Genomic DNA, 13,442 nt, shown 5'->3' with positions numbered 1-13,442 from the left:
ACAAGGGATAAACACTACAAGTTTAATCATGATCCCTGTCAAAAGAAAAAAAATTATGTGTCAGCATATTCCTGAATGAGATCATAATATGGACTACATGGTTTGGAAAATTTCTTTCTCCAAATCTAGACATGGTCTGGGGTCACAATTTTGTCCTAGGAAATGTCACAGATAATGAGGAAATTCCCACAAGCATATCTATTCAAAGAAGCCAAAGCAATAACAATATGAAAGTCTCCCACTGGTACATCAGTGGGAAAACATTTACTTTCAATAACATTATCCATTTGCTTTGTTCCATTTTCATTTAGGTTCTGCACATTTCAGTAAAAGAGGTCCTCAACTGGTAGTCGTTTTGAACTTTTCTGTTCTTGAAGCACTAGTGGGGTGTTTATTGGGATTTTGGAGAAGCTGTTCATAATGCTGCACATAGTTGGAAGCTGACCCGTATTTGCATTTGCAGCTGTGACCCAAGAGCACAGAACATAGGGGCAAGGGTGGAAGGGGAAAGAAAACATTTCCAGGAATGATAATTCTGAAAGATATGATATGAAATTCTGAGTTCTTTGGGCAGCCTTCTTTTAGGCAAGGACTTCTTACAGTTGCTGGTTTTCTGGATGTTGGGGTTAAAGTATGCCACTATCCACAAAATATATATATATAAAAAAGCTATGAGCTTTTTCTTACAGGAAGAAAATTCCCTAGTACCATAAAAAGGGATCTCTTCATTCCATAGAGATCAGTACCTCACAGGAGGCTAGAATTAAGGCAAAGACAGGCCTTTGTACACAGAGAGTGGCTCTATGTTTTCCCACTTCTAAATTATAATGACTCATTTTAAACAAAGCCCTGCACCTGTAATTTCTTATCAGAGTGGGGGCTTCTGCTTGAACTAGCAAGACCTTCAGTAATAAGATCTGTTTGCTAGGAAAAGGGCTCAAGAAAGTTGCATGTATTCAACATATATATGTATTTGCACACACTCACACACACATGTACTTATACACACACAAATATGCACACACACAAATTCATAAATAGATGTCTATATATGTACATATGCAAAGAGACAATATTGAAAATCATATTAGACTTGGAGTATTACCCGCTTGTCAGAACTATTTAAACTACTATCTACACAGTACATATTGAAACTCAACTTTAAGATTTTTTATTTTTATGTACAGTTCATTTTTTTCCTCTGGAAATAAAATATCTAAATACAGACAGACTGTAATGTTGTATATGTATAGCTTTCAACAATACTTTAGCTGAATAAATGCTTTGTACATAGTTCTGTCTTTTAATGGAGTTTACAGCTACATTGATAAAATGGATTCCTCATTTCCTTGACTGTTTTAAACAATAACAAGCAGAGAGACAATTACAAGTTAATATTAATAAGCAGCTCAAATAACACTGGTTAAATTATGTACAATACAAACCATTCATACAAATGAAGACTAGGATATTGAATTTGTTACAATATTTTGTAATAAAGATAAGACAGCCACTTATAACTTACATGTTCTCTGCCAGGCATTTTCCTTCTTAGAGATCAATTCCAGTTTTTAAGCAGTTTAGCTGGCCTAAACTCAAACAAGTTTAAAGAATCACAGCTTAAAGTCAGAGAAACATTAAACCAGAATGTCTGCTCACATGTAAATTCCAAATGTTTGCCCATCTTTACTAGAAACAGGTTTGCTCCATGGAAAAAGAGCCACCAACACCACCTTGAATGTGCCTACAGTGTGCTGGGAAAAGTCATGACACTTTGCTGGGTTCACATAAATACAGAATACTGAATTCTAAACACACTTTTTTCCCATTTTAACGAATACTTATTCCTACAGTATTATTTACCAGTACAGCTGCTCCAAGCAGTAGAATGCATGAGTGAGGTTTATTGATTGGCATGTACTCAAAGGACTTTCAAGGAGATTTCCATAACAGTCTGCCTTAGAAACCTTGTACTGTCTAGTTAATCCATTTTGCTTGATGATAGGTTATGCTGAATCCTTAGATATCAGACAATGAAAGATTTCTTAACAGGAATCTCAATAATGTGCACTGAAAAGTGTGTGTGTGTGTGTCTGTGTATGTGTATGGTTTTATTTCAAATCCATAGATTTACACCTAGACGTATACATGGAGCTGACTGGGCAAAAATTACATTAGATTGTTTTCCACTAACATATTTGCAGCCATTTGACATCAGCAGCAGCAGGTAGACACATTCCAGGCAATAGATGTGGCCTTCCTCCTTGAGGTTACAGCCCTGTTATTCGACCTCTTTTATTCCCCAGGCTTCAGTCTCAGACACAAGTTGGTCCTCACCCTGAAGGGAAGTAGGGTGTGTCACTGTGGTAGTTGTAATCAGGACACACCTTCTGTACTAGTTTATAATCTGTACTATAAAAGGAAATGTAAATACAGATTACTTTAAAGGGCTTGGAGCAGAGCCATGACACATGGCTCTGGGTCTGCTCCTGATAACAGGTTTTTGAAGGGTCATAGTTGCAGAGTGTATTCTTGGTAGCCTTGTCAACCTTTTCGTACTCGATTCGACAGTTAAAGGACTTGGAATCTTTGGCATCAATCACTGTCTGTTGTGCCAAGTCAAATTCCACTATTTTTGTAGGGGGCACTAGGCTCACAGATACATTCCCTTGACCAGTGGAGTTATGCCTGAAGTAAACACTAAACGTCCCATTGCCATGGTCAACGATTTTCCCTGTTATTAACAGATTTAGCTTCACAGTCTTGATGTTGGAATGAAAATCTCCCCAGCCAAACATTTTCTTAAATTTCCCAGTCTTGACGATGGGCCGTCTCTTTGCTCTGGGCCGAGGTTCTTGCAGATCTGTGGAGTTCCTCAGCCAGTCCCAGAGATCTTGCTCAGAATAAGTTTCTGGGGCATCGTATCGCAGGTCCAAATCTGTATCATTTTCCTTTCCACGAAAAGTCTGTGACAGCAGTCGGCTGATGGACAAGTCTTTGCTACTTTCTGTCCATATGTGTTTTAGTGTGGATTTGGAGCTTCCTGATTTTAGAAGTTCTGTTTTTCCTCCATTTGTTAAATTTGCACAGGTAACCTGAAAAAGAAGAGAAGAAGAAACAATATATTGAGCTATGTGATACAAACCCCATCACTTCCACCTGAGACCAAAATAACCAGATTTCTTAAACACAGAGAAATAAATTTTTGAGAAATTAAATTGTACCTCTCTAATCAGTAAACCAAAAGAGAAATGTCTGTTTTCCTCCACTTTCCAAGTAGTTATTACCCAATTCTCCTTTGCCATTTTTCTTTTTTTTAATTTGCCTTTAGATTTAATCACAGACATTCACATTATTTGTCTGTTATGATGTCTGTAAGTGATGAGTGTGTAATGAATTTCTACAAAAACTGAGGTACACAGTCTTGTCATCCTTCAGGCTGTATGTGGCATCTCAGAGTGAAGTGTTCATGCTTGAATGTTCACTCTGCAAGGCTGCTGTGTCTTCCACCATCAGAGACACATTCATTTATTTTTGTTGCCCCTGGAGTCCACTGACAGGGTGCTGTCTTGGTGGTGCCAGCCTGACCATGCTTGGAGTCCATGTCATTATGAATCTAATAATTATAATACAATTTCCCTACTCCTTTTATGAATACTCATTGGCCTATGTTCTTGACTGGGATCTTCAGTCACAACTACAATATAAATAACAGAATAATGAAAATTTTAATGAGTTTTGAGTTTACAGCTGTACATACAGTGTACTCCACATCTGTTAATGTAGGAGGAGTCACAGCCTTTTCTAATAATCCCTTATAGACCAGCTACCGGTTTGCCTTGTCTGTATCTAATATGACAAGCATTTCTCCTCTCGCTTCACTTCTTTTTTCACCATTTCCTCCCCAGATTAAATAGAGTTCTGTGTAAGACAGAAAGCCTTTTGTATATTTACAATTAAAAAAAAAATACAAAACAGAGGCACCAATTTAAAAGCATAATAAAAAAATCCTGCAAAATCACATTTTAAAAGAACAGAAAATCTTGCACCAAGTTCCTACAAAATCATATATTTCAGACATAGTTTTTCATAAAATTTACTGTCAGAGCAATTTGTCTTATTTATATTTTTTTCCTTTGCTTTAATTGAGTGGAAAACAGAGAACAGATGCAGGCTCGCAGCTGTCTAACATGCAGCACTGGCAGAGAGCTCTGACATAGCGTACCTGGGAGGGCTGGAATTTGTGCAGGGTGAATGGGAAGGGACTGAAAACATGTGTAGTCCCATTCCCCCTAAAATTTGCACCACACACACTGCCCAATTTTTTAACATTTGCACTGCTCTGAAGAGGCCATCAAGTTTCTTATTTTCCTTTTCGTGGCTACATATGAGATTCCAAATATTCCTGTTTTATTCCTCTGTGTTCTGGCACTGATTTATGTGCTTCTATCATACTTGCAGCTATATCTTTCTCTTCACTTAAAAATGAATTGAGTGCATTCCATACCTAGAAAACTCATTGGAAACCAGAAAGTATTTAAATCATGTCCCCTCCCTACTGGTACAACTGGAGGTATATGTCACAGAGGATATCTATCACAGCATGGCCTTTTCATTTCTTAACAATCATGAAATTGAAACACACTTTCATTAACTTCAGTAGTTTTCCAAGGTCATTTAAAGGCACATACATAAAATCAGTCTAAATTGTCTTAATACACTGATCACACAGGAGATATGCCTCCAGCCTTTTACAGCAAATAAATAGGTAAATAAATCTGTCGCATCCTACACTATACCTGCCTAATCTATTTCAAGTGGGGCCAGTAAGGATAATAGATAAAATATGGATTTAATTCAGGATTTTGCCAAAGACACAACTTCCCCCTCTTTTGAACAGACAGAAGGACTAAAACGCAGACTAGCATTTTGACAGCCAGTTCATAGCTGCATCTTAGCAATAACACAGTAGGCCAGGAGAGAAGCTGTAATAAAATGCACTGATGGTGCACTGGTTAATGAAGCAGCAATGAAGATGTCACAGGAAGAAAGAGACTCAGAATATATTTTTTTCTATGGCATATGGGGAATGAAGGCGAAATAAGAAAAGAAATGTGGTTAAAAGGAAAAATGTGCCTGTCTAGAATGAATCTGTCAACCTACAATGAATATAAGCAGTTAGCTAGCAGAGCTAGTAAACCAGCAATCTCTAGGTAGGATGCAGACTGCTTACCACTCTTATTTTCTTTGCTTACAGTTTGTTTTTCCTTTGTTTTCCTCTCTTCATCTAATGATTTACATTTCATAGGATTACACTAGCAGTTCCATGTAACAACATGTAAGAGCATAAAAACCTTGAAAATAGGTCTCTTTTTTTCAGATATGTGAAACTGAAGACTCAGGAAAGGGAGGAAATTTTCTGAAATGATTGATGACTGATCCTATGCATGGTCTTTTGAAAGCCAGTGTATTTCATGGAAATGGATGATTTAGGCTACATGCATTCCATACTGCTTCATATCCAATCTAAGAGATAAAACTGGTTGTTACTGTCATTGATTTTGTAACACCTGAAAGATTTCTGACTGTGCAGTTAGCTCTGAGACCTCTGTGATTTTTCAGGGTGGATAACTGGCTGCATTCATGAATAAGGGCCTGAACCTGCTCTTCCTAGTCAAGAGTCTGTGTTAGCACTAAAAAATCAGCCAACAAGGATTAATTAAAAAGCTCTAGAATTCAGTGTGCTTCACTAACATTGTCCATCCAACTGCTTTTTCATATACTGCTAGTATACTATATGCTATAGAAAGTATCCTCAGAGACTCAGACACCCAACAGCACAGAGCATTGCTGTGTAATAAAATTTCTGCAAATGCAGCAGTTCTTTCACATGAACTGATTCAGTTTTCTTCAACCTCTCTTCTTCCCAAACACAAGGTTGCAATAATACAAGAAAGAGCATGCAAAAGTATCAGGTTTTGCACTTAGTATTGTGAAACTGAAACATAGATGTATTTTTGGGGTGCATGGAAAAAGAGCCAATTTAAATGGATAATAAAACACGGAGCAGCCTAAATTCTATGGTGGTTTTCTTGTCCTCTTCCTTAAGGATACCTACATATAATTCAGAAACTTGCATATTCTACTTTATCAATTAGTTCACTACAACCAGTTTTGCCTCCTTTTCCATAGCCAAGTGTCACTCCTAGATGAAACATTGAAATGCTTGGCCCAGTTTTAATGCCTCTGTATAAGATGGATGGAGTCCATTTTCTTCATAGCAGCTCATATGGTGTTGTGGCTTAGGGTTTTGACCCAAATGCTGATAACACAGTAATGCTCTACCTTGGCTGAACAGTGTACAGCACCAAGGCCTTCTCTCTTTCTCTCTCAGCCCCTCAAGTGAATAGACTGGGGAGGTGCACAATGGATTGGGAACAGACACAACTGAGCAGAGAACCTGAATTCAGCAGAGATATTCCATAATATGTAGCATCATGCTTAGCAATTAAAAGAGTGGGGGGTTTAGAGGAGGTAGCCATCTTTTGTTCAGGAACTGGTTGGTCATCATTCTACCCACTGGAGGAGGTTTTGTGTTGACTGCACATGACTTGTTCTTTTTCTTCTTTTCTTTCTTCTTCTTCTATTTATCCTTCAGTTATTAAACCTTTCTTTATCTTGACTCCCAAGTTTTCTTGCTTTTCTTCTTCCATTCCTCTTTCCCGTCCCACTGGGGAAAGGGGAAAGTAAACAAAGAACTCTGAAGTGCTTAGCTGCTCACCAGTGTTAACCTAAAACACCACCACAAAGCAATAAATCAGTGTTGCAAAAGGGCTGAGTAGGGGGATTTCCTCCACGACTGCATAGCCAGAAGTGGCTCTGAATGATGATGATGGCAGAAATGTTTGTATAGAAAAATAGTTAGGAGTAAAAAAATTTAGAAGCTCTTACCTAGTGCTGCAAGTGTCATTGGAAAAGCACTTATTAAGCATGGCAGACTGCTATTTGGTTCTGGTCTTGTACTTTTACTAGAAAGTATGGATTTCCAGTACCTAGTAAAGTCTACTGATACCGAAAAGACATCAGGAGGTTTTACTACTTACTGCCTGGCAACAAATACTGACAAATTGTTATTCCATTTCTTCTACTTCTTCTTTGAAGAAGATGGTGATTTCATTGGGCACAATATCAAAAAGCATCATTAAAACAACACAGGAATTGATATGTAAATAATTTTTAATCTATTAAAATAGAATACTCCATTCATTTTGTATCCTATGTTTTAAGTGTGATGATTTTTTTAATGTTTAGCTTCATTAAGCATATTTTAATTAATATTTGTAGTTCTTTTAGGACTTCCTAAAGGATAGGCACTTTATTTATCTCAGAAATTTTGGAGTTCTCTTTCAAGACACTGAGCCATGAATTCTTTGCCAAGTCAAACCTCAACATTTGGAGCAGAGAAAATGAAGTTAAAAAGGAATTTCAGGAAACCGTGAAGGCCTCAATTGGTGATTTAGGTCCTCTTCTCAGTGTAAAATCAGCCATAGGTATATAACGTTAATTTAAGATTGATCAGTTTGAGATTTTAAAAAATATTAATTCAAAAATGTACAGAATGCATCTTGATTTCTCACTCTTTTCTTTTTATTCTAGCTCTACTATAGTTCATTACCTATAATTACAGTACTGGTTTAGAAATTATGCATTTATTTCTCTGAATATATGACTACTTCAGAGCAAATGAAAATGCAAACAAACAATCTAATATTCAAGGTGGAAAATCTCTCTTCAGGTACATAACTAATTAAAAACCAAGACTGTTTTTATTGGCATAGCACTGTAAGAATTTGGCAGCACTGTGTTTGCAAATGTTCTGTATAAAAGAATTCAGAATTTTCTTTCCTCAGTAAGATATCTCAGAGACAACATAGGCAAGAGAGAGTATTGATGGACATGACAATAAGCTGGATCATTATCATGGCAGGGCAGCACACAGAAAGTGGTTACTGAGTCCAGTATCCTCATATTCATCCTGTTTATGCAATGGGTGGAGGGAAAACAAGGCCGAGTTTACTCTTCCATTTAGACCTATTTTTTCTTCCTGCAGCTGTCTATACATTGTACAAAGATACCAGTGGCATGGAAATATTTTATTCAGTGAATAATTCCCAGAAAAGTCAAAGTCAATATTCTACAGGTATCTGGTAATAAACAAAGAAACTGAGAATGCAAATTAATGGGGATATTATTATAGTGGCAGAGAGTAAAACACACTGAAGGACTCTTAAATGTACCTCTTAAATGGACACTGTGGAAAGGAAGGATAAAAACAGAAAAGCACATACATGGATATTTCACAGGCCTCTCTGGTTTTAACTTAGAAACCTTTTTGCTGCACAACATGAAAAGAGTAAGGATGTGTGTTGGTCATTTAAAACATCTGCAAACTCAAATGACAAAAAGGACAGTAACCCATGATCTATTGTGTCAAATGAGAACTCAAAAGTGGCTATGCAGGTTCAAAACAAAGACTCATTTAGAAAAATCATCTTGTCACCAATAGCAACTATAACAGATGCCTGGAGAAGGGCAAGAACATGGTAAGCATATTATAGACCCCTAATTTCTTCCCAGCTATCCAATAATTCTAGTTTCCTCTGCTAGATATTGTTTCTGTATATGTTTTCTGTTTCATCATTTCCCTTTCAATTTTATAATATTATGCTATCACATATAAAAATCTGTGAACTGAAGGACCAAATGAGTTTTCTGTTTCAGTAACTCTAAATAGACTGATCTTCTGTGCATTTGTTCACTTTGACCCTTTGTACACTTTTAACACTCATAAGCACTGAATTCCACAGCTCTGTTTGCTCCTATGGCTTGTTTTGAAACTGGTTCTTGACACCTTCTTTGGAGAACCATTAATGTGGAAAATTCTGTCTCTATCCAAATTTCCCATGCTCCTCATTACTTCTCTTTGTTGCTATGCTTTAAGTATTTTTTTCTACAAATACCACTGAGTGGAAAATTTGATAATTCCTAGCTGCAGGAGGAAGCCTCCCTCTAGCTCACTAGTACATGCCTCGATTATATCCATTCATAATAGTAAACAAATATTGATCTTTTTTCCAGCCCTAAAAGCCTCCTGAATCATGCAAATAATGCTTGTACATAAGTTATCCCTATACCTATACCTTTGAATTTCCTTTTGGACCTTCTCCACTCCCAGTTCTCTCTTTAAAATGAGGACACCAGAATGGGACATGCTATTCAGGATGTGGCACAACCATGGTCCTGTAACATAGCAAATATGGCCTTCCATTATTTGTTCAGTCTTTTTTCTCTACTAATTCAAAGTATTTTATTTGGGTTTGGTCATAAAAGAGGACTGAATTGATTATTGACCATATAAAAAGAAGCATATGAAGTTTTTAATAATATTTTCTAAAATAATCACTTTGGATCATTCATTTAAGCATAAAAAATGTTAATTTGTTGTCACATAGAAAACAGAGGGAATGTAAATTTTTTTTTTACTATCTTTAGGTTAAGAAAATTAACTTAACATACACCGTTACCACAATTTTTGTATAGAACATCCTTAGGAATCACAAAATTCAGAATACTTGTATTAATTCTCCTCAGCTTGGCTTTAAATTCTGTATTTTTCTGGTTTTAATCTATGAGCTATCATTCTTGCTTCAAATGGCCCTTGTTAAAACAGAAATGTAGCTACCTGAGCTTTGTTCATCATTCACACAACAGCAGTTATGCAAGACAAGAAGCTGATATAAATTCACCTGACAACAGCTGATAGAAATTCAGTAAAATTTAACATCATTGAAATTGCAGTGCCTGTATCAGCTGATATCTCTTTGAGATCTGACTAAGCATCAAAGACTAATTAGAAAATTTGTATCCACAGAAAGATGAGGGTACTAATAAAACAGTGGCAACACGGCTTTGTTTAGGTGCATTTTAATTCTTAACAGTTGCTATCATAAAATATATAGATATTGCAATGGCTGTTCTACAAAAGAAAAAAGCTAATAAAAATTACAATTTTACAGTGCTTTCTACACAATGTAATTTGCCTTATAAATAAATCTGAAAACTAACTAATCTCGAATAATTTTCAGGAAATGCAAAGATGATAAAGCACCTTAAGTGTTTCGTCACAATAAAAATCCTTAAGAATTAGAGTTTCCTTTCCTCTCCCTTGCATTCCTGGACTGTGGGCTAAGCTGTGACACTGCCACAAGCCCTGTGAATGGTAACAGACTGAGGAAAAAATCTGGTGGCCTGCCACCTGTTAGGTCTTGAATTATATCATATTCTTTGCCAGCCCAGTCCATGACCTTGGGTGGGATTCACTTGGAATTCTAGGCTTATTCCATAATCAAGAGAGAAACAGAATGGATTGTGTCCTCTGCCTCCATGAATTGTTGATGAACTTTCCAAATTGGATAAATGCTCTTCACCTAGTCACCCAATAGTAACCAAATGTAGTCTAACCTATGGTGCATAACTTGCCCTAGAGACAATTCTACGGAGAGAACCCAAAGGCTGTAGGCTGGAAGCAGGGCAATGAATGCGATGTGTAAATGCCTTCTGAAATTCTCCAGTCCCGCTGAGGTGCACTTCTCCCCATACATCTGTAAGCATGCTGAAGCTGATGAAGTGACACCGTAGTCCTACAACAAGGCATGCTCACTTGCTAGTATTGCTCCTCCTTTTAGATAGAGGAAATTCCCCACCTGGAGGTTTTCTTTAAGAAACAGTGTAAATTTGTACTATTCTGTTATCTTTTGAGTTTGATTTAATCACATGAAAAATTTTCACAAGTATTTAGAATCTGAAAAATTAGTCTTCTTGATCCTGTTTTGTTCACTAGTGACTAAAAGAATTGTTTAGTAAGTAGGCTTTTAAGAAGTGTTTAGCCATCTAAGACAGACAGGTACTTTAAATCAATCAGACTTAGATTGTAATTACAGAGACATTTCTTCTAGTAGCAGTGCCCTAATGGATATTTTTTCCTCCTTTTTTTTTTCTCTGCTTCATTCTGCCAGTGCTGCCGTCTCCCCTGTGACCGTCAGATATACAGAAAGATTTTCTTTATTCTTTCACAAACTTTCAGAGTGGAAATCAGATTCAGAATTAAACACCCAGGCTCCTCTAGCTGTCTGGATAAGACTGAGACCTTTGAACCAAGAACTGAAATCACAGAACCACAACAGGAAGTGATGAAAAGCCAGCTCTACAGTTTGTTCCACCCTTTTCCTGGAAAGCAGGAGCAAAGACAGGCACTGCTGTCACTGTTGTTTTTCAAAGAAGAAAGTTTGTTGTTTTCCCTCTAAACATGTAGCTTTTAGATTAAAAATAAAATAAATTATTGCAACTGTCTACTTAATTTAAGAGTTTAAAAGAATTAGCAAGTCAAAATGGAAGTCTATCTGGCCCTGCACCATGCATTCAACAATGGCTAAATGTTGATTTTATCAAGGAATGCAAAATGAGGGAAGGAATATACTATTTGTACCAGAAAATATTTTACATTTTCAAGCCTTTGCAGATCAAAGACTGCTTAAGTTGGGAGTGTGGCTATGAATTTATTAATTTTCCATAAGTATTGCTTACAAGCACTTGTCTGGTTCATTATGAATCTTCTACCATGTGAAACACTCTACCACCTCATCTCTACTTCAGACTCTCAGAACTTTCTCATCCTTTTGTTTTGAAATAGTGACCTGCCTCCCTGATTTATCTGATGCCACCCAAAATCTAGTTCAACATGACACAACAAAACCTAGGAAGGAGGCAGCAGTTTTCCCATGGGGTTCAGGCAGAAGTTTGGTGCCTGGCTGCTGAGGCCAGGCAAAGCTGTAAACATCTATGGCTGGCACTATAGGAGCTTCCTTGTTAAAGGAAATAAGATGTTGTCTGAATTACAGCTACCTCCAGAATTAAGGCAGCTCCAAAGGTATAGTCAAGGAAGAGTGTAAAACTGTAGGTTTCAAGTCCATAGGAAATGTATGAACTTTTACAATCAATTTGTGGGCTGAATCTTCACCCACCAATAAAGTCAATCGTTAAAATCCTAGAGGAGCAGAAAGATGAAGACAGCATGGTATAATGTATCTTAATTTCATTTTTTGTGCCCAGTTAAGACAGAATGGAAGGTGTTCAGTTTGTAAAATGTCATTTCTCTTTCAGTTTAGAAAATATTATGCTATCATATATAAAACTCTGTGAACTGAAGGACCAAATGAGTTACAATACCCTGTGAAAATCTTCGCATTCGAATTTTACAGCTTTCTGGGTTTTGCCTTAAAAGAACAGAAATCGAGCCCAAGTATTTCTGATAGCAGAGATGCAAGTGAATGTATAAAGATTTGGAAAATGATTGAAATATAACTGTATGAAATATCCTATTAACTCTTGCCCTAAGTTTAACATTTTTGGAAATAATTTAAACTAAATTCTTGAAGCCTGCTGTCTATGTTGTCATTACAGATTTTTTACTTCAGTGGATTATGACTTTTGAAAATTCACCCCATCCCTGTTCAGCAGGGGATTAAACTACCATGGAATAAATTAAAGTGGGTTAAAAATGTCTAACAGAGTTTTAAGATCCCTGTATTATGCCAGTATCACAGAGTGCTGCTAACTTTGAAATGAAAGTCTAGCTAGGTAAATAAATTTTGACAGGGATCTATTGTTCCTGTTCCACATTCCTGTAAGCCTTCTTTTATTAATATTAGCTTGCCATTTTCTGCATACATGTAGAAAGTAATATTAAATAAAATTAGATTTTATGTGAAAGGCCACAGAGCAACATTTTAATCAAAATTTGCACTATAGTTTGCTTTTCACGTATACACTGAAGAAAATATCCATTATCATATGAGTAGCCATATCTTCTGAAGAAAGTGAAAAATATTATAACTTGAAATATCCTGGTACAATATAATGGACAAGGCCACTGTGCACTATTATTAATACTCTATTAATATTGTTCATTTTCTACATGACGTTTCCAATCATCCACTGTTAATGCAAAATTCAAATAAAATTAAATCCACCCAAATTGTTTGTTGCTCCTGTGTCTGATGCTATATTTTTTCCAGAGAAAAGCATTAGAATGTTGATACAGCTGAGTCACTTTCCACATAGATATTCATGGGGGCTTCCTAGAAATCTGAATTTGAACAAAGATGTCATTTGAGGAAATTTAACTCCCACTGATGTTGACAGAGTGCACATTGCTGCACAAAGGAATTTTATATCTATATGAGATGCTTTTGGGGGAAAAAAAAGGGCTCCCACAAGTACAAGAAATTTTATTGCAAAAATACAAATGCCTTTCATTAAAATTCCCTGTTCTTCACCATGAGTTATTCATTGATTACAAACAGCTGAATACTTCAGGAAAAGCA

General features: G+C 36.4%; 1 protein-coding gene across 4 annotated transcripts in view; it reads right to left on the bottom strand.

Moving 5' to 3' along the window:
• Positions 1-1,155: 1,155 nt before the first annotated feature.
• NXPH1 (neurexophilin 1) overlaps positions 1,156-13,442 on the bottom strand; it is a 138,188-nt gene continuing 125,901 nt past the window's right edge. For all 4 annotated transcript variants that reach the window (XM_053979446.1, XM_053979456.1, XM_053979466.1 and 1 more), the window contains one exon: positions 1,156-3,095. In XM_053979446.1, the coding sequence (XP_053835421.1) occupies positions 2,334-3,095 (762 nt within the window). In that variant the 3' untranslated portion in view covers positions 1,156-2,333. The remainder of the gene's footprint in view (positions 3,096-13,442) is intronic.

Source organism: Vidua macroura, chromosome 1 (assembly GCF_024509145.1).
Source record: "Vidua macroura isolate BioBank_ID:100142 chromosome 1, ASM2450914v1, whole genome shotgun sequence".
Taxonomy (NCBI): Eukaryota; Metazoa; Chordata; class Aves; order Passeriformes; family Viduidae; genus Vidua; species Vidua macroura.
Note: the sequence above shows the minus strand (reverse complement) of the source record. Positions and strands in the feature narration are given on the sequence as shown.